The sequence below is a fragment of the Pteropus medius genome, unplaced genomic scaffold, assembly GCF_902729225.1.
Source record: "Pteropus medius unplaced genomic scaffold, Ma_sr-lr_union100, whole genome shotgun sequence".
In the NCBI taxonomy this organism is placed as follows: Eukaryota; Metazoa; Chordata; class Mammalia; order Chiroptera; family Pteropodidae; genus Pteropus; species Pteropus medius.
The window spans coordinates 3,543,233-3,564,651 of NW_024342469.1; the positions used below are offsets into that span (position 1 = coordinate 3,543,233).

At 56.7% G+C, this 21,419-nt stretch overlaps 1 protein-coding gene across 2 annotated transcripts in view; it reads left to right on the forward strand.

Moving 5' to 3' along the window:
* Positions 1-19,647, forward strand: part of PHF21B (PHD finger protein 21B) — a 73,166-nt gene extending 53,519 nt beyond the window's left edge. The window contains exons 4-13 of one of the 2 annotated variants that reach the window (XM_039863206.1): positions 1-166; positions 2,152-2,292; positions 8,565-8,616; positions 10,344-10,420; positions 11,940-11,994; positions 13,382-13,404; positions 15,231-15,389; positions 16,849-16,924; positions 17,221-17,324; positions 18,528-19,647. The exon at positions 1-166 is cut by the window's left edge and continues 230 nt beyond it. In XM_039863206.1, the coding sequence (XP_039719140.1) occupies positions 1-166; positions 2,152-2,292; positions 8,565-8,616; positions 10,344-10,420; positions 11,940-11,994; positions 13,382-13,404; positions 15,231-15,389; positions 16,849-16,924; positions 17,221-17,324; positions 18,528-18,746 (1,072 nt within the window). In that variant the 3' untranslated portion in view covers positions 18,747-19,647. Of the gene's footprint in view, positions 167-2,151; positions 2,293-8,564; positions 8,617-10,343; positions 10,421-11,939; positions 13,405-15,230; positions 15,390-16,848; positions 16,925-17,220; positions 17,325-18,527 lie in introns of those variants that run through there. The other variant, XR_005652892.1, reaches the window with a different exon arrangement.
* Positions 19,648-21,419: the final 1,772 nt, after the last annotated feature.

A 21,419-nucleotide genomic window follows, 5' to 3' on the forward strand; every position in this document is an offset into this window, starting at 1 on the left:
CGCCGAGCCCGCCGCCATCACCTCCCCTCTGAGCAGTGCTGGGGTGGCCTATGCCATCATCTCCACCGCCCCCAGCAATGCCGCCGCCATCACCCCCAGCACCGCCGTGTCCGTGGTCAGCGACAGCCTCAAAGTGCAGCCCCTCCTCATCAGTGCCGACAACAAGGTGAGGGGTGCCCTCGGGCCGGCCCCAGGCGAGGCAGGTGTCCATGGGGGCTGGCCGGGCAGAATGGATGACTCGATGGCGGGATGGTTGGATGGCCACGTGAATGAATAGGGTGTGAATGAGCACTCGCGCGGTGGCATCCGGGCGTGTGATTGAAAGAATGCGTGGCTGAATGAACGGATGCCAGGGACACAGAACGAAGCCCCGTGGACACATCGCTGCACTCGTTGGAAGAATCAATTAACTAATAAGACAAGTAGCCGACTGGATGCCCGGGGGAGGACCCAGCACGGTGGGGCCTCCTCTGGCGGAGGTAGGTGGCCGAGGACTTTTCAGACTCCAGGCCCCTGAATGGAAAATCGACGATTTCTTGCCAAGATTTAGAACTAAAACTCAGACCCTCCCGGTTCCCCTCTGAGCTCCTCATGGCTCCTGTTTGAGGCCCGTGAGGCTGTGATGATGGTGCCACGTCCTCCCTTCGGCCTCTTGCCCTCTGTTCCCGGTTTGGGGTCTGCCAGGCTGCCCCGCTCGTGGTCACGGCCAGTGTCCCTTCTCCTTCCCAGCTCGGACGCTGGCACTCCTCTGTCCTGCAGCCACGTGCTGCTGCACACAGTTTACTTCTGGGAGCATCATGCTCTCGAGCCCTCCCACCCACAGATGGTCTCTCCAGGAATTCCAAAAGCCTGAGTAGTCAGCAGGGGCTGCGTGTGGTCAGAGGGCGTGTTCCAGTGAGGAGGCGTGCACCCAGGACAGCACCTGGTCCGGAAGGGGAGCTTAGCAGATATTTGTCGGCTGAATGTACCCATTTCACTGCAGCCTCACCAGCACTTAGTGTTGTCGTTTTAAATATTTTTTGCTCATTTAATTGGTGCAAACAGATGCTCTTTCTTGAAAGTTGAATTATTTGGTTATTATTAAGCATTGATGTTTTTCCCTGTGCTTTTCAAGAATTCTGACCCTGTGCAACTCGTTTGAGGATATTCTTTGACCTTTTTTCCTACTGAGACTCCTAATGTTTTTCTTCCCAAGAATGTAAGAAAGGGCATTTTTTTTTTCATCCAGAGAATTCTGGGGTTTTAAGTGGTGCTACACAGAAAAACAAAGAACATTCCCTTAAGACAGTAGAAAAAGAGGATGCATTTTCTCTTCATCAATAGGAGCCTCGAATCCACGCGATAGGCATCGCACATCCTTAGAGGGGATAAGTACAGGTTCGCGTTACTCCTGGCCTGGGCCCGACCTCGGCTGGTTGTACCTGGTGAATTCCTTTCCCTGGACTCATGAAAGATAATGATTCTTCTCCAGTTCTCTGTTCAAGAAAATAACTGAAATGGTTGAGCCAGAGATGAAGAGGTTCTGGCCCAGGCTCAGCTGCAGAAGTCGCTTTTAGACTTTTCAGCCTCTGACCCTTGGATCGAATCCAGTGAGAACCCCGATCTCTGATGAGGGTCCATGATGGTGGAAGTGGGGCCGCCCTGGGCGATGCTGAACGGGGTCTGGAGCCCACGTCCCCCTTCTCCACATCCCCTCCCCGCCCCTGGCCTTGGCAGGGTTCCTCAGAGTGAGAAAAACATCATTGTTCCTACCTGCCCGCCAGGCCAGGTTTGAGAGCCTCAGACACAGTGGCCAAGAGGCCCGGTGGGGAGTGGGCAGCCGGCAGCGCAGCCAGCGAGGGCCGGAGGGAGGTGTTTGGAGGAAGCGGAGGTTCAGAGAGGCCGAGGGTCCTCCCTGAGGCCACACGAGTGGGAAGCGGCAGCACGGGGTGAACCAGGCCCTCCTGGTCCCTAGACCAGGCCCGTTTCTCGCGTTGGGTGTGAGCCTCCCTGCTCCTCTGCGATCCTGCCATTCTGGCTCCGTGCCCTTTGCGCTGGACACACCCGGCCCTGGGCTCTGGACCCTGCCCCCGCTGGGCGCTCTCAGCTTCCCCCTCCCTCCTCTCTCTCTCCCCACCCCGTCACCCCTCACCCCTCCACGCCATCTTCCAGGTCATCATCATCCAGCCTCAGGTGCAGGCGCAGCCCGAGGGCACAGCGGAGGCACGGCCACCCACGGAGGCGCCATCTCAGGGAGCGCAGGCCACCAAAAAGCGGAAGGAAGATCGGCCCCCGAGCCAGGAGAACCCCGAGGTAGGACGGCTACCCCACAGGGCCTGGCGCTGTGCAGGGGGCGGGGACGCGGGACACACCCAGGGCACAGCGGCCCTGTGCGGCAGGAGCTCCGGGCCAGACCTGCCCAGCAAGCCCAGGTCTCGGCTGTTTCGTCTCACAGATTCGCTGGCCGAAGGGCAGTGGGGGGCAACGGCCAGACTAGAACCAGATTGCCTGGATCTGTGTCCCAGCGCGGCCAGTTTCTGGAGGTGTGACGGGCGCAGGGGCAGGTCACGTCTGATGCCTGTCTCTGGAATGGGAGATGCACGTCCCCCCTCCTGGCACCGTTGTTGGGAGGGTGGCGTGGCAGTGCCAGGGCTCTGTGGGTGGCTCTGCACCACACCCAAGCCCGCCGCGGCCCACCTGTCCCTGCCCGTCCATGCCTGTGCTCAGGTCTGTCAGGGAGCAGCTGCTCTTGGCAGCATGTGGCCCTAAAACAATCCTGGCTTTTCTGTCAGCCCTACCTATGGTACCTGCTGCGGGGCAGAACAGGACCATGAATGGCTTAGAAGTCAGCTGCTGCCCAAGGCTGGCACAGGAGATGCAAATGTCTCCTGAAGGTGCCCGTAGAACTTTTGGAAATTGCACACAGCACCCGCTCCCTAACCCCACGTGCAGGATGAAGGACAATGCGCGGCTAACGCAGCCACGTGCCCTGATGGAGGTGTGAGAGGCAGCAGCTAGTTCAAGGCCATTCTTTGTTGAGCAAGAGAGACGGTCATTCAGTTCCAGGGCAGCATCGAGTGCCCACTGTGTGTGCGGTGAGGTCTGGGGCCGGCTCCAGCCCGGGGCTCCCACAAGCACCCCGCTGTCTGCCGGGGAGTCCTGCCACACCCTCAACATTTGGGAAGCCTTTTTGGGTGGATTCTCTTTGTTCTCTCGAGTATATCTTGGTCAATTATACAATTAGTTCATTTACACAATTAGTGTAATTACATCTAACTCCATAATTAGCATAAATATGCGCAATGGCTTACATAGAACTTGCAATTACAATACATCTCGGTGTGAAAATCCTTTAATTAAAGTTGCTGTTTAAAGGGGGCTGGGAGCCGTTGTGCTCCAGACGTGGGACTTTGTGGTAGGCTTTGAACCTTTTGGTGACAGCCCAGATTAGGAGAGCTTGAGGCAGAGCAGCAGCCATCTCAGAAACTTTGTCAGATGAGCCAGTGGGGAGCCTGGGTCATTGGCTGGGGGTGCAGATATTTTTCTGAAGAAACACTGATTGGTGCCCATAAGGCTCATCTGTAATGGCGGCTTTGGGGCAGTGGCTGTCAAGCTCCCAGTGCCATGAGCCCTGCACGCCTGCTCTTGGAGCTCCATGCAGCCTGTGGGGGCCAGCCTGCTGGTTGCCCTGTGGGCTAAGACAGCACAGGACGTGCAGCAGAAGGGGACACTGGGTTTGCCAGGCCCAAGAAGGGCTCTCGGGCCTCGTAGGAAGGAGGATGTCAGTAGATGTCGGGTCCTGAGAACTGTGAGTGAGGAATCGCAGATGATGTTGATGTAGAAGGTTTACTGCTGGCCAGGTGCAACTCAGCGTGGGTCAGATTCAGCCCTCACTGTGCGCTGGGGACTGTTGTTAACTTCTTGTACAGGTGGGGAAACCGAGGCCTAGAAGTAGTGACAGTCAGAGCTGGGAGCCACAGCCAGACAGTCTGGCCTCGGCACCTGCTCCAGGCACCCTAAGTCCTGTGCCTCGCTGGCCTCCTCCACCTTGGTCACTTTAAGGGGGAGCAGTCAGAGCTGGACTGCTCAGGACAGGCGTGGAGAGACTGACCGCTGTCTCTTTCCCTGAATTTCCCACAGGCAGCTCCCAGCCCTTCCTCCAAATAATGATGATTGGTTTGAAAAGGTCCCTATCGATCACCTTCCCAGGAGGTCACAAGGCCGGCCTCAGCCTCCCCACCCTTACTTCCAAGAGATTCCAGAGACTCTGTCTCCCTGTTTGCTCTGGCTGCTGGGGAGCTCACAGCCCAGTCTGTGACCCACTTCTAGCGATCGTCCAGGGCCTCTGGCCTGCAGTGTGAAGCCGGACCGTATCCGCGTGTCTTATTTTCCTCAGTGTCTCCCCCTTCTTGTTTATGCTGTTTTCAGTTGAAATGTGTTGTGTATGTATGTGCACTACAAATCTTTTTTCTGGAATCAGAGCGGATATCTACAATTAGTGCTAATCTCAGGTGTGTTCTGCTCTTCCTATGACCAAGGTCAAAACCTTCTCTGAAGGACCTGTTATAACTTCCTTTTTTAGGGTTGAGATTGCCCTACTCACTCCTGAAGGACACCACACGACCCTACACCCGGGGGTCCCCGGGGATCGGGCACAACCTCACCCGCCCAGTCTGCATCAGGTGTAGGTGGGACGCACACGCGTGTGGCTCTCGTGTTGAACCCCCACCGCCACCCACGGAGGGGGGACAGTGTCCCTGTTTTAGGATATGCAAACCCCAGGCTTGGAGCAGCCAAATGCCTCACTCAGGGTCGTGCCAGGAACTTTTATAGCTGGTTAAATTATGTTGCCAGGGCAAAATACAGACATTTTTGGACATAGAAAGACTAAGAGTTTTATCACTCACAAAACCATCATGACAAGAACTGTGCTTTGGCAAGACAGTGAAGCCAGGACAGAGCAGTGGGTGTAAGAAGCCCCAGTGAGCACAGCAATTGTTAAATGACAGGTAAATTTATTTAAGCATAGACTATAAAAAATCACTAGTTTTGTTTTTCAAAACAGGTGAAAGGAAAATTCTAGGCAACTTGAACAGGTTTGGCAGAGTTGTTTAGAGGGAGTTAGAACATGGTCAGGTCAGTGTCATTTGGGGGAAAAGGGTAGAAATATTGAATAACCTTCGACTTCATTAGAAAAATGTATGGTTAAGAACATGTGCTTAAAATATTTAGGATAATCACTAAAAATAATGAAATGCCACCTGTCATTTTCATATCAGCAAAGGAAAAAGAAGTAAATGCGGGACTTTTTTCTTTCCCCCGAGAAGATAGGAAAGGAGGTAAAAAGAAAGGATGACAAACTGAAAATACAGAATAAAGGGGAGGAAATAAGTCCAGAGATAATCGACAACCACGATACAAATGAAATAGGGTTCTCCTCTTAAAAATAGCAGAAATAAAAAGCGAGCGAAGACGTGAAAATAACCCGATCCGACTGTACATTGCTTGTAAGAGGTCCACCTAAATCGAAACCACACAGAAAGGTTGAAATGCAGGAGTAGAGAAGACGTATTATGTGTATACTAAAGGAACATCCATCAAGGGGGACGGTGGCCGAGTTATAAGGCAAATTTGACACATCCACAGGGACTTAGGGAAGAGATGGCTCAATGGCCAAAGCACTGTGCAGAATGAAACATGAGCTGGAATTCTTTAGGAAAAGAACAACAAAAACCATCACAGAAATACGTGTGTAACTGGATAAGCACACGGTACTCTAGGTACAGTACAGCAAGGGACGAAGAAGGCAGAAGTAAGAAAAGTAAACAAAAAAATGAGTTTTTTGAATATTAGAAAGTGGTACCTACAGAAGACAAGCAAAGAAGATACAACACATAGATAATTGGAGGCTGCAAATAAGAACACCAGGATGATGGAGCAGAGTAAGTACAGTGAAACTCCCAGGCTCCCCCACGACGATGTGAATTTGGCTATAACGCGGGCACTTGGCCCCTGTGATCTACCTGTTACCTGTCCTCAACTGAGCTTGAAGTTATCCTCTGCAGAGGAAGTGGGGAGGGAGGAGAAGCCTGATGAGACCAGGAGGCAGGACCAGAGGCTCCACGGCCCCCGTATTTGCCCAGCTCAGCCTTCCCAAATCAGATCAGTGATGCGGGTGTCAGTCCTGGGGGCCTCCTAGAGTCCCGGCCACTGTCCAGTCAGCCACAGGGCCCAGAAATGATATGGAAACCAGGCGGCACCACACCGAGCCCTGGATTGCCATCCACTGGCCAAAGCTGCAGAATTCATGTTCCAGCGGCTCTGCGGCCACCTTCGTCATGTCTTCAGTCCTAGTCTTGCATTAAGGACAGCAAACATCCGATAGGATTGAATTTTATGGATTCCACTCCTCTTGATGGGGTGATGCTTTGGTGTTTTTAAAATATAATTCAAGAAAAGTTTACTGAAGTAATACTTTAATTTACATATTGCACGACACAGTAGGTACCAGGAAACATTGACGTGTTTACCGGGGGAAATGGTCAGTCGGCATTGAGACACAACCCAGTAGAGCCACTGACTTTCAATGGAAACCAAAGGGGTCCTTTAGGTGTCCAGAAAAAACAACCAGGTGACTTTAAAGGGAGAACAATGAGGCAGAATACAGCAGAGCAACATCTGCTAGATCCTAAGGAGACAAAGAGTCATGGATTTTCTGTCCAGCCAAGCTGGCCTTCAAGTTGAGGGGTGACAGATAAAATCTGTCAAGAACTCAGGAAATGGGGCTCCCATGGGCCATTCACGAGAAACTACTAGAGGCTCAACCACCTTCGACCACGAGACAACCGGAGCCCCTGGCAGGAACACCGAAGCAGGCACCTCATTTAATTAACTACAGAGTAAAACCGAAATCGGCTAAGGAAGCAAGTCGAACGATGACGCATTCTGAAAATGTGTAAAAGACTCATCTAAGAGAAGTTGGCAGAGGGAGGGAGAGAGGCTGGGAGGTGGCATAATCTCTCAGGTGGTCTTGTCTGTCGTAGTCGGGACTTTAAACGAATCAAAGAATATCATTTAAAGCTGGCGAATCGAGAACTATTTTTAACGGCATAGAAATGCAAAATTAGAAAGGAGTGAACAGTCACTATTTGAGATAACATAGAATACCCAGGAGAACTGATGAAAACTTCCTGTCGACAGTCAGAGAATTCGGCCTGGCAGCGGGTGTAATACCAATGCACAGATGCCAGTCACCTTTACAGAAATACCTAGACACCTGTTAGCAGCTTTGTAGACCACCCCATTTACTGCAGCAACAAAACGATTCAATGCCTAGGAGTCATCATAAAAATAGCATTCAGCACCCCCTTGAAACATTTAAACCCCCTGAAGACGAAAAGAACAGAGAGGCTCAGCGTGGCTTCGATAGGAAAATGTAATATTATAAGGCTGTCATTATGTCCTCATTTAATTTTTAATTTTAACATCGTCTCAGTGCATATACCAAGTGATCCCCTCATTCTCGTAACTGCTTCAGATGGTTTCTGACTTTCACGTGAAGAAGTTAGGAACACAGAGAAGGCACGCAGAGGAGGGATTCTGACCTGACGGGATTGCTATGAAACCGGCACACTCGCTCGTGCCTAGACAGGCAGATTTAAGGAGCAGAATGGAAGACACAGAAAAAGATGCAAATACGTAGACAGACACGTACAGTAACATATGATTAAAGTGGCTTCTTAAGTCAGTGCAAGAGGAACTTTTCCATAAATGGTAGCAGAACAAGTAAGTAGTCATCTGGACAAATGGATCCACACTTCACACCATACACACCAAGAGCAGTTCCAAATGGATCAAAAATTTAAATGTAAGATGTGAAACCGTAGGTACTAAAATAAAACACAAGCAACTCTTATAACCTCAGAGTCTCTAGCCAAGAGTCAAAAATCCAAACTGCAAAGGAAAATATTGATAAATTCTGCTACATACACATTTTTGAAAGTTTACATGGTCCAAAAATAATAATAATAATAAAAAAGACCCAGTGTTGCCTAGTTCCCACGTCTGTGAGTGTGAGCTGTGCCTTGTGACCTCCTCTCAAAGAGGACAGAACGGGGAGGGCGGACGTCACAGTGGAGAAGCCTGACGGGCACAACGCAGCCAGGTGACCAAGGCCAACATCATGCTGATAGACGTGGTGGGCAGGGCACCTCACCCCCGCGGTCCTTCCCCAAAACCCACGACCCCGGTGTCACTGAGAAAACCGTCAGACAAATCCAGTAACTGGACATTCTGCAAAATAAATACCTGCCCAGTCGTCCCCCAAACTGCCAAGGTCAGCAGAAACAGGGCAAGTCTGAGGGACCGTCACAGCCCGGGGGCCGAGGAGACACAGCGACTACATGTAACGTGGCTGCTGAGTGGGGTCCGGGCAGAGAAAGGCCCTTAGATTCAAACTAAGGAAACCGGCCGCGTGAGCAGGTGCTCAGCAAACGCTGAATGAACGAATGAATGAACGAACGAATGAATGAACGAATGAATGCCTGAGGAGGGCCATGTGTAATGCTTCTGTTTCCTCCCCTCAGAAAATCGCCTTCATGGTGGCGCTAGGTCTGGTCACCACGGAGCACTTGGAAGGTGAGCGTCTGCATGCGGGCCGGCAGGGCTGGGGCCGCCACGCAGGGTGGGGTGGGGGCCGGGCGGTCTGGTGAGTTGGCATCAGACCGACTGGTGGGTCTCTGGGCCCCCCAGGTTCAGGAGCGGTCGCGACAAAGAGAGCCCCTCCCCCACCCTGCCTGATAGCGGGAACCCCGGTGGGGTGCTTCCTCCTTTCTCGGGAGGGGCCACGTGGGTCCCCTCGCCCAGAGCGGAGGCACGGTGGTGCTGGAGCCAGGCCACCCAGCTCCCATTTCATGAGCGCTTAAGCCTGGGCAAGTTACTTAGCTTTTCTGTGCCTCAGTTTCTCCATCCATAAAGCGGGACAATGACCGAACCGTCCTCGTGGGTAGGGCATGCCCAGCACGCCACCTCCCCTGCTGTCCTGTGGACTCCTGTCTGCATCGGTCGAAATCAGAGCCTTTCTTTGTTTGAGCGACAGGTGGGTGTGGCCCTACAGGCGCTGTGTGGCTTTCCTGACAAGGGCCGTTGCCGATCAGCCGTGACCATCGCCACAGACGCTCAGGGCTGGGAAGCACGGAAACTGGCCCTCTCGTGGCGCTCGTGACGCTGAGACCAGAGAGGCTGGCTCACTTGCCCGGGGTCACACAGCCAGTCGGTCCCAGGCCCAGGCTGGAGTCCAGGTCTCCTGACCCCCAGCCCATGTTTCCCACGGCGCCAACCTCGCCGGCTAAAGATGCTTTATAAAGTGCAAACACCCCCCGCCCCCCACCAACCCCACGCACGACAGTCTGGCTTTGGGAGGGAAGACTAGTCTGCTTTTCCGTCTAAACGTCGAAGCGGCAGAGGAAACGGATGAACACCACAGTGCCCAGCAGAGGTCAGAGGGCGTGTTTAGGTCCTAGTTGGGCCGCTCAGAGCTGGCGACCTTCGGGGAGCCCCTTCCCTGCCTCCTGTGAGTCTCAGCCTCTTCGTCTGCAGCACGGGGCAGGCTGCATCTTCACGCCGCACGGTTGCTGTAGACACTGAGGTCTGAGCGCTTTGCTAATACACTTGCGATTGTTATGATTTTTATTAGTCTTCCTTTTGAACCGCCCCTCACGCACGATACCGTAAACAGTTATTTGTTTGGACCCTGTCTTCTTCCACAGAGGGTCTGAGGTGCCTACAGAAAACACACAAATAACATTGAAAAAGTTTAAAAGGAGAACTCAGGTCCAAGAGACAGAGATTAGAAAATAATGTCAAAACAGCTATATATACAACAGCCGGCCACAGGTCCCACCTGGCAGACGAAGCAGAAGGGAGAGAGAGAGGGAGGAGACAGACGTCATGCAGTGGTCATTGTCACTGCGTGAAGCACGCACCACACCTGCCCTGGAAGGGTCTGTCTACCGGAGCAGCACAGGCTGCCTCAGAGGCCCAGAGCCTCACCGCTCCCCAGCCAGGCCAGCGTCTGACCAACAGGCGTGTGTTGTCCCCAGAGTCCTGGGCTGGACGATGGCACACAGGACCCCGCGCTGAGAGCGGGTACCTGGATCTCAGTACCCGCCACCCTCTTGCCCATCGGTCCTTCAGAGGCCGGCAGATCTGTCCTGCCTCGGAGTAAGCGATGGCTGGAGGCCCCAACCCACCTGGGGCCGCTGCGGGCGTGGGTGCCATGCAGACGGAGAGGCCACAAGGCAGGAGGGGACGGTGGTGTCCAGGGCAGGAAGGATCCAGTGACCGCTGCGTCTGTGCCTTTCCAGAAATCCAGAGCAAGCGCCAAGAGCGGAAGAGAAGAAGCACAGCCAACCCCGCCTACAGTGGCCTCCTGGAGACGGAGGTGAGGCCCCGCCATCGCTGGGGGCCCGGGGCGGGGGGGTGGTCCCTGCGCCGGCTCCCTCGCCCGCCCTCCTGGGATGGGAATTGAGGGTTTGACCGCAGCCTTTCTTCACCCCGAGTTCGGAATCCGTTGAGAGACGGTGCAGGAGACCAGAATGTGGTCGTATTCCTCACGCAAGCTGCTCGGGGCACGAGGCTTGGCCGCAGGGCCCAGTGATTATCAGGCATGTCGCCTGTCACAGGCAGCGGAGAGCAGCACCCAGGAATCGTCCCCCAGACTGAAAGCGGTTTTCTTAGGGGCGGCCTTCCTCAGCGGAGCAGTGTCCCCAGAGGCCAGTGCCTGGCACTTTCTGGATGAGCTGTCACTGCCCTCAAGGCTTTACAGGGCCTGGAGGGTCAAAAAAGTGCCTCCCCGGGGTGTTGGTCAGTCCGGGCCAGCGGCCCCGACTCGTCGGGTGCACCGGGAGGGGCTCCGCCGGGGAGCGGTGGCTGGAGCCCCCCACGCCGGCGCCATCCAGCTTCACCCAGCCCACTGCTGCCGCGGAGCAGGCCGCGCGTGCGTGTTTATACCCGTCCGCTTCCTCCTCGATTCTCTGGGCGAGCCCGCCCCTGAGTCGGGGCGCCTTGAACACATTGCAAGAATGTCCCCGAGTCGCTCCTCGACCTCCACCCAAGCAGATGGTGGGTTCTCTGTACGATAAGGTCCCTGTCCCCTTTGCCGTGTTCCTTGGTGGAGCCACCCGCTGCTCCCTGGATGTGCACAGCCACACCCTGGTCTTCGGTCTGCGGCCCGGTCAGACATGACCTGATCAGAAACCGAGAGCCATAGCGCAAAGCTCTATGACCTTGGCCCTGGACACACACGCAGCCTCAAGAGCAGCCTTCCGCGGGCCCTTCCCAGGCCCTCGGCACAGCCCGACCTCATCCGGAGAGGCAGCTGACGGCCAGCCGCGTGGCTCCAGGACAGTCTGAATAATCAGAGCCGCCATGAACCACCGAGGTTGGACCAGCATGGCCTGTGGTGGTAGAGCCACCCTTCTGGAATGTACCGGAAACTTCCCTCTGCATGTGGAGCTTTGGCCACCAGGATTCCTGGGCCATGTGCCAGGAAGTGGGTGTCAGGGAGCCAACCCCTGATGCCCCTCATTTCCCCACCTGACTCCAGAGGCGGCCGAGGAAGAAGATGCAGGAGACAGAGGGACGACTAGCTCTCAGCTGTGTCACTGATCTGCCCCAGTTTGGGGGTCCCTAACGCGTCCTTCCTGACTGGGACCGATGTCCCCCCGGGGAGCAGGGATGGACTCTGCCCCGGTGAGGGGCAGAGCCTTTGCTGACGTTCGCCCCCGCTGATCCGCCTCTCCCCTGCCCTGCGTCCTGCGTCCCCCGCGTCTGTCTCTGCTTCTAGCCAGAGCCGGGAGCCCGGGTGGGCAGCCCGTCCTGGGCGAGTCCCGGGCGGGCAGTGCAGCTGTGGAGGGCTCCGCACAGCTAGGTGGTTTGGTGTTGTTTTCTGTCCCCTGCAGAGGAAACGGCTGGCGTCCAACTATCTCAACACCCCCCTGTTCCTCACAGCACGAGGTGAGTACCCGCAGGGCTGTGGTCTCTCCTGCTGGGACTGCTCTGGGGCCAGGGGCCGGGTTGGCTTTGGTGGCCCCCTGTCTGGCCCGAGTCCCCGGCCTGCCCCGTCCACAGCAGTGACGTCGTTGCTCTCTGGCGGGCCGTGCGTCACAGCTCACCACGGCCTCCATCCTCACCGCCGCTGCGGGGAGGAGGCCCGGGGGTGTGTGTGCCCGTCCGACAGGTGCAGAAACTCAGGCTCTGAGCAGGAGTTTGGGCAGGGTCACCCGCAAGGCTCAGAGCCAGGGCTCCAGACTGACCCCCTCTGTCTCACTCCTGGGTGCGATCCTGAGCAGAGAACCAGGCCCAGTGGTGCCAAAGGCCACTGTGGCAGGACCTGCCCTCCACAGGGCGGACCTGGGTCTGGAGGAGGGCCATGTGCGGGAGAGGCCTCCCCCACCCACGCTCCTCCCAGCACCTGCGTCTCTCGCCTGTGCTGCCGGGCCGGTGGCTCTCGGCCCATGCCTCACCACCCTTGTGTGCCTGCCCTGGGCAGCACAAGCACCCGGGCTGGATGCGGGCGTCCAGCTTCTCGGCCCAGCCCTGCCTCTGACGCCTGTGTGGCTAGGGCCAGGCCTTCCACCTGGACCTCGGGCTCCTTCCGGCAAGCAGGGTGCTGTGCCTCCCCGCTCTGGCAGGCCGGGGCCAGACCCGAGACCCCGCAGGCCACACGGCTCCTTTCCCCTCTGCCAGCCTCGCCCCACTGCGGGCCCTCAGAGCCCCAGAAACTCGCATCCACAAATACGTTCTGCAGGTTGCTTTTTATTTCCAATTAGAAAAAACAAATAGTCTTCGGGGCAGGAAGTGACCGCCTGCTTCCTGGGAGTGTGTGGCTTTCAGCGTGTAACGTTGCCTTCTTGGGTCTCGGTTTGGTGATGGGTGAGATAGGCCGTCACAGCATCTGCCTCTCAGCTGGGACAGTGACTCGAGGGGTGAATGTAAACTCTGGAGTGCTCTCTACACACAGGAGCTGGTCTCCCCACTGGATGGTACAATTTACAGACAGGTCTGAGCCAAAACTAAAAGGAAAACCATTTCTTGTGCTTGTTCGAACGTGTGGTTTGTTCACGGTCACCTATTAGAGTGAGACGTACAGGCAAAAAGAGTTGAGGATAAGTCACTCTGAGGGGTCCTTGGAGCGGTGGCTCCCTCCACGGCACCGCCGACTGCTGGCGTGTTCCCCAGGGAGCTCTGGGGCCACAGCAGCCTGTCCGGTGGTGGGTCCTCGCCGTGCCCGAGGCAGACACCCTCAGTCTCGTGACGCCCGCTGAGCCCCGGCCACCCCGGGCTCGTGACTGCTGCCCCTCCCGTGCCCACTAACATTCTCCACCCTTCTTCCCTGTGCCAGCCAATGAGGACCCCTGCTGGAAGGTACGTGCGGCCTCTTCATGCCGGGGGGCGGGTGCGCTTTCCTTTCCGTAGACCCCGACGGGGCCCAGTGTCCTGCTGCCCTGGAGTGGAGCAGACGGCCTTCGGGCTCTGTCCTCGGTGCCAAGAGCCTTGCACGCTGTCTCACTCCGGGCGCCACAGCGGGAGGCCAGCCCCCAGGTTCAAGGAGGGGTCCCCCTTGCTCAGCACTCAGGATGCGGGGACCCTGGGAGCCACGAAGCCCGAGGGCAAGAGCCACTGCTAGGTGCCAGTTGGGCTCAGGCTCGCTGTGACCCCCTCGGGTCCTCACCCCTCACGGTGCTAGACTTGGTATAGTCCCCAGGGTCTTGCCCCACCTGCCCGCATTGCTGTGATCCTGTGAGACCCAGATGTCCCATGCGTGCGCCACGCCCCCGCTTCCCAGGACACTGGCCGGTGGTGACCGCGTTTCAGAGCATGGCCTCAGAATTTAGTCCGTGCTTTTCTTTACTAAGTTTGAGATCTAATTCTAAAAGAATTTTCCGGTTCCTGTCTGCCTGTAATAATGGTCAAGCTGCTAAGAGGCAGTAAGTGATGGGTATAAACCCAGGTTATGCCATGTCGTTTGCCGCAAAACCCTGCAGTGTCTCAGATCGGTGCTGGGGAGCCCGGCAGCCACCCTGTGCCCCGCCGGCGCAGGCGTGAGGACAGGAGATGGCTGGAGCCTGCGTCCCACAGTGCTGGAGGGAGGAGACCCAGAGGCTGGTCTTGGCTCCACCTCCAGCTCACTGTGTGACCTCAGGCAAGTGGCTCGCCCTCCCTGGGCTCTTGAGCTGAAACAAGGTGAGAACAGGTCTCCAAGGCCTCATCTCAGTCTGCCACCTGCTTCTTCAGGGACAGCCCTGGGATCCAGTGTCCTTGGCTGGGTCATGCAGATCAGAGCTTTCCGGTCCCTTCCGCCTCTGAAGGTGGAAGATGCTGTTGATGCACGGATAGAGAGCAGATATAACGTGCAGGGGAAGGGTTTCTCCTGGATGGTGGAGGACCATTCAGATTGTGTGGATCACAGTTGTGGCTCTGAATGGCCCCTCACTCAGGGCTGTCCACAGTGCGGCCGAGACTTCAAACGTAGTGAGCTCTCTGTCCCCGGGGGTGTGTAAGCAGAGACTGAACAGCCAAGTAATGATGACTGTGCAGAAGGGGCGTTTGGAGTGCCCTCATCCCGAGGGAAGGGCCAGCTGCCCTGTGCTGGGCTCCTGCGGGTGATGCTGTGTGCCTTGTGCTGTCAGCCCCCAAGCTGTGGAGCAGGTATCGTCAGCCCCGGTGTAGACGTGGGAACGGGAGGTGCAGTCACTCCAGGGCTCTGGAGACGCTGGGGTCGGTCGAAGTGCTGTCGAGAGGGCGGGGGAGGGCCGTGGACACGAGGACACCACAGTCCCAGGCCACAGCCCCTCCCCGCAGCAGAGCACGCGTGAGCTCCCTGTGGAGGGCAGCTTCGTGAGCACGGGCCCCCCACCCCGACCCCGGGTCTAGGTCTCTGGTACAATTCAGACCCCAAGAGGGACTGTTTGCTAAGTCACGGCGGGACACCCTGCCCTGCCACCCACACCTGGAGTCCTAGTCTCGGAGTGGAAGAATCGGGGTACAGGGAGCCACTCCATGTCTGATTCAGGCTCGGCGACCCGCCCGCCAGTAAATGTGACACATCTGTGCCCTAGAACCCTACTGCTCCTCCCGGGTTCCGGGCCTGTTCCCTCTCTCCCAGAGCTGGGCCACAAGCAGGTTGGAGTGGCAGCCGCCGGGGTCCCCACCCCTGTCCCGGCCCGGCTGACACACCTGCCGTCTTTCAGAACGAGATCGCCCACGATGAGCACTGTGCCGCCTGCAAGCGAGGGGCCAACCTACAGCCCTGCGGCGCCTGCCCCGGGGCCTACCACCTCAGCTGCCTGGACCCGCCCCTCAGGACAGCACCCAAGGGCGTGTGGGTATGCCCCAGGTGCCAGCAGAAGGTACGGGCGGGCAGCTGTGTTGCCTGGGCGGGCGAGCCCCTTCCAGCTCTCCCTCTGTACAATGTCAGCACCAGAGGCTGTTCCACCTGTGCTTCCTAGGTGGTCAGTCCCTGGGTGGGCGGAGACAGGGAGGGCGGAGGAGGGGTGAGGGGCTGGCTGTAGAACACGTTTCTCAGCCTTGGCACAGTTGACGTTTGGGGCTGGATAACCTGGGGTGGGGACCGTCCTGTGCACTGTAGGGTTTTAGCAGCATCCTCACTAGGTGCCTGTGGCATGCCCCATAATGGCCCTCTCAGACATTGCCAGTTGAAGACCACTGGTGTGGGCTGAGCAGAAGTGTCCCTCCGTAGCTGTCTGACTTAGTGACTCCGCCTCTGATCTCCAAATCCCTCCCCAGGAAGAACTGGACTAATAATGCAAACCACAAAAATAGTAATGACACAATGAAAAGCTATCAAATTAGCAAAAGCAGTAACACTCCCTCCTGGTGATGATGCTGCGAGACAGGCACTTTGGCACACTGCAGTGTTTTGTGAAGAGACTGAAAAACGTGTATGCCTCTTAAACTCAGACTTTGCTTTGGGAGATGTAGTCTAAGGAAATAATCCAAATACAGATTAAATTCTGTGCACAGAAAAGCTTCTCAGCCTTGATTTATAAAAGGGAGAAAATAGAAACATCCTAATTTCTCAGCAGTAAGAGAGGGTGAAATAAATTCCAGTGCGTGCACTCGATGAGTTATTATGTGATCATTGAAAATAATTTTCGACAAAGGTTTTGTGATTCTTTGGAACTTGTTCACCCTATGGAGGTAAGTTTAAAAAACTAAAAATAAAAACTAGGCTTTATAGCTGCTGTATAGTTTGATCTTTGGCTGTTTAAGAAAAACTGCAGAATAAAGACCTGGGGGAAAAATGCTTCCGGGTTTCACGCTGAGTGGCTGGGCGCTGGGACCAGAAATGCTCTTTTTACAGTCTGCTGCTCACAGAGTGTCTTACTCGTAAAATCAGAGTTATCTTTATTTTAAAAAACACTAACTCTGGTGAGTTCTTCCATCCCGGGTTTCGTGGGAACCGAGGGGGAGGTGGGTGTGGGGGGCTGTGTGTCGCTGTGGGGCTGTCTCCTGTGGGGGCTGACAGCTCTGCATGCTGACTGCCTGGGGTCACGGCGATTCTGTTCCCCACTTCAGCAAGGTGGCGCGTCCTCATTGGGTCCCCGTTGTGTCCCTGGCTGTTCCCAGGCCCCCGGGACATGTTCGGAGCCCTGGCGGCAAGCACGTCCCTGCCCTCGTCGAGCTGCTGTCCGTGGGGGGCAGGCTCTGTGAGCCAGGCCACGAGGCGGGTCCCCTGGTCCCAGCTGAGAGACTGGCGCAGAGAGCTCGTGCGCCCCTCAGGGTGACGCAGCCAGGGCCCAGTGGGGCCCAGCCTGTCTGCCTTCTCATTTCCCCTCTGCCCTCCAGGCCTTAAAGAAAGACGATGGTGTGCCCTGGACTGGGATGCTGGCCATCGTGCACTCCTATGTCACCCACAAGACAGGTAGGACTTCCTTGGGGAGTGGGAGAGGGCACCCTTGTCTCCAGCTCCACCCCTAGGCCTCTGGACTCACTCTGGGCCCATCAGAGGCTGTTCTGGGCCACGACTCTGAGAAGAGGGGCCTTGGGACTGGTCCTCACTGCAAGGCCGTTACGACGGCAGGATGGTGTTCTAGGCCTCGTGCATCCAGTCAGGGCCCCTGGCTCTGGAACAGCTTGCAGGCATAGGCCTCGGCGGCTTCCTGCCCTTCCTGCTCACCCACAGCCCCACCACTGCTGACCTGGCCCTCTCTCTCCTAGTCAAAGAAGAGGAGAAGCAGAAGCTGCTGGAGAGAGGCAGCGAGCTGCAGAGCGAGCACCAGCAGCTGCAGGAGCGGGACCGGCGCCTGGCCTCAGCGGTGAAGGTGCGCTGGGGCGGGGGGCGGGGGGCGTGCTGACCTTCGCACCGCAAGGCGTAGATCCGGAGCGTCCCCCTCCGGCTGCTGAGGCCTCAGAGGGAGATGAGACGCCAGCGCCACTCGGGGAGTCAGTCGGTGGAGGGTGCATCTCTGCACCTCATCCGACAAACGGTTATCAGGCGATCGAGTATCCAGCTCTGCCCCTTCTCAGCCCTGTGACCTGAGCAAAGCCCTGGCTGTTTCTGACCCTGTTTCCTCGTGTATAAAGTGAACAGAATGATTTCTCCTCTGTAGGGCGGTGATAAACATAACAATGGTGCTGGTGGTGCTGGTGGTGGTGATGGTGTCCAGCCAATGATGATGATGAGTGGTGATGATGGTGATGATGGTGGTGATATGATGATGATGAAGTGGTGATGATAATTTGATGATGGTGGTAGGTGATGGTGATTATAGTGGTGGTGGTGATAGTGGTGTGTGAAATGTGGTGATGGTGATATTGTTGGTGATGATAGTGATGGCGTGGTAGCGATGATAGTGATAGTGTAGTGATGATGAGTGATGGTAGTGATTATGGTGTGGTGGTGATGGTGGTGACGGTGGTAGCCCGGTGGTGATGTGTGATGATGATGATGATGATGATGGTGGTAATTATTTCTAGTGTACATTTTGGACACAGTCTCAGGGAGTTTCAGTTAATTGCCTGAGCAGCAAGTAACTTCAACTCTAACTTGAGGCAGCAGTCCTTAGTGCTTTATTGTAGTACCATAATAGATAGAAAGGCTTGAAAAAGACAAGAGCACACCAGGCAAGAGAAAGAGCAAAAAGCTGCCTGCAGTCTAAAGGTTTTGTGCAGCCGCCGTCGCTGAGCCAGAACTGGCTCTGAGCTCCCTCGGGCAGGAAGGCTGGATTCGGTCAGCGAGGTAGCATCACACCATGGGGGAGAATCCTCCGGCCTCCTGCACAATACACCATTTCTAACCCTGAGTCTGGAAACAAACTTCAGTGCACCTGGCTACCATTTAATTCCATTCTTTGTTGCTGCCTGGGTTTTGTGAGGCCCTCTGCCTGGTTTCTTTCCGGCCTCAGCAATGGACGGGAGGGGCTTTGGGAGAGAGGGCCGAGGGGCGGCTGTCCCCGGATGCCTGCCCCAAGATGCCTGCACGGTTGAATTCTGAGACGCTTCTCTCTGACCTCTCCCCCCAACAGAAATGCCTGGAGCTTAAGACGAGCCTGCTGGCCCGGCAGAGGGGCACCCAGTCGTCCTTGGACCGCCTGCGGGCCCTCCTGAGACTGATACAGGGCGAGCAGATGCTCCAGGTCACCATGACAACCGCCAGCCCTGCCCCAATGCTGACTGGGCCCTGGACCAAGCCCTCAGCAGCAGCCATGCACTCTGCCCTCCAGCACCCCCAGGGGCACAATTGACCCCGAGGGACCTGTCTTCACACCCACAGAAGTCACTGAGACCCTGCTCACAAGACCCGAGGGTTCTGTCAGCCTTAATTCATAAACACTATGAATTTCAGACAAACATAAAACCAGAGAGAAAGAGACAGAGGAAAGCAGGGAGAAGGAGCTGGGTGAGAGCCCCCGTCCCAGTCTTAGAGCTGGGACGGGTGGGGATGGAGTCCTAAGCCCTTCACGTTCAGACAGGACACCTGGAAGCCAGGCGGGGCACAGTCGGCCCGGCTATGGTGGCGATGCCCAGGCCTGCGACTCCCAGCACCCGGGGTCTCCACGGCCTGGTGCAGTGGTGTAGAGGGGCCAGGGCCCCGCCCCCCGCACTGAGGACCACGCCCGTCCAGTGTCCTCCAGGGAGGGAGCCGAGAACGCAGACATAGCTGAGTAGTGCAGGTAGTTGGGACAGAAGTGGGTAGAGAATATAGGTAGGACTCCGATGCCCCTCCCTCGCTGGGGGCCCACCCCTGGGCCGGGCACTCCCGGTGCCTTTGCCGAATGCCAGGGCCCCGTCTGTCAGTGTTATTAGCGTTATGAATAGCAGCCGTTTACCTTGAGATTCTGTGTGACGTGCCATCCGAGGGGACGCTGCAGCGTCCGCCTGCCAGGGCCTCGGCCCCCAAGGTCTCGAGCGCCCTCGCCGCGCCCCCCCTCCCTCTTGCCGTTCCTTTGGACTCTGCCGTCCATGTGTTCATTCTCCTTATGGAGGTTTTGGGCAAGATGGAGCCGCAGACATGCAGGGGAGGTTTTCTATTTTGGGTTGAATCATTCAACTGACAAGCGAAGCCTTTTATTTTCTCCTTCCGAAGAGCCGATAAAGTATTCCATTCCTCCTTTCTTGCCAGTGCAGACATTATGCCAAAAAAAAATAACTTTGCATTTTTGTATGGCGTTTTTATTGTAAGATGTTTTAACGTGCAGGGGGACGCTCACTGACTTCTTTCCCGCTTACCGCAAGGTGCGAATGGGAACCCCTCCTCGGGGCTGCCAGGCTGGGGACATCGGGGTTTTTTTAAGAAGTGGGGCGAGGGTAGGGGAGGAGAAGAGGGAGGTGGCCGCGGAAGGGTTCGGCTTTCGGAGACTCCAGAGTCCCTCTGCATGCGGTCCTCCTGCAGAGCTGAGGACGCGCTTGCCGTCTTCGATGAGCTCCCACGTCCCGGGCTGAGTCGTGCCGGCTCGTCACACCCACCAGCTTCTCTGTCCCGAGGGACGTAGCACAACAGATAAGCATCCTGGAGCCACAGGGCTGCCACCCCCAGCATATCACATGGTGCCGAACTGCGTGGAACACGCGCGTGCGTGTGCACACACGGCCCCAGACGCACGCACGCACACACATGCAGACAGGTGCAGAGCAGGGGGGCCGGCCGGAACCCAGACTGCCGTGGTCCCTCCTGTCATTTTCACGACTCCGGGAGAAACTGTGCTGTACGATACAGATCTATTTTAATACACTTAACACTGGGTTGAACAAGATTTTTATATTCTTTTATCGATGAACAAAGCAAACTGTGAGACACACACCTTATATATTGGTTACTCCGGATGCCATTATGCACTGCCGCGTGGCTCGCCGTGTGTCGTGAGGTTCCTTTTCGTTGGTTTGCTTTCTTCTTGGATGGGTTGAATTACATTTTTAAAAAAAGCGGAAATGGGAGGATATGAAAGGCTGGACCCGGGAGGGGTAGCTGCCGACGTGTCTTGAGACTTAGCTTCTGGACCGGGAGGCCCGTCCAGCGGATAGTGAGGCTAGAGAACAGTGCTCGTCTTCTGCCCATGTAGTCCCCTCTGTGCCACGCATTAAACTCGAGTGATGCTTTCAGAGCCCTGTGGTCTTTGCTTCCTTGCGTCCGGCAGAGGGAGGGTCCCCTGGGAGCACCTGGGGCACGGGAGGGGGTGTTGGAGAGGCCGGAAACCAGGGTCCTGCCCCCGCCCCACCCTGAGGGACGGAGCGAGAGGGCAGCTCATGGGTGCCCTCTGTGCGTGATCCTGCTCGCCTGCTGACCCCCTCCCCGGGAGGTGGCCGGCACAGCTGTTAGGACCAGGACTGATGGTGGCCAGTGACAATCCCCCCAGGCAGGTGCCATGTGGGGCCGTGGGCACATCGACACCTCCTGATTTCTCTGCTTCCCAGGCAGCGTGGCCCACGAAGGTCCACAGCCACCCCACAGCTTACTTCATCCATGTCCTCAAGAGAGCGACCAGTCTGGGGAGCCAGAACCCCCGTGTCCTTGCTCCAGGCCTGTGCAGGAGCCCGCCCCTGGGGAACCGGCTGTGGGCATTGGGGTCCAATACAGTGTCCACTGGCGCCCCGGGGGGCCTGCTGGGGGTGGGGCTGCAGAGCCCTTGTTCCCGGTGGCCGGCCCGTGGTCACAGTGCCTGCTCTCGCTTCTCTTCTGCTCAGTCGCCGAGTGCTGGGGGGCCCCAGGCCTCTGCCTCAGCCCATCTTCTCCTCACATGGTGCCGAATTGCATAGAACATTTCCCTTGTTGGCCTCGCCCAGCCTCCTGGCTCTGTCTCTGTGCTGGCGGCTCCCCGGCTTTTGGGACCTCCGCTGCAGATTCCAGCGCGGACATCCAGTGGCCCGTGGCCAGCCCCATCGGCTGGCAGCTGCATCTCCAACTCGGCTTGGTCTCCACC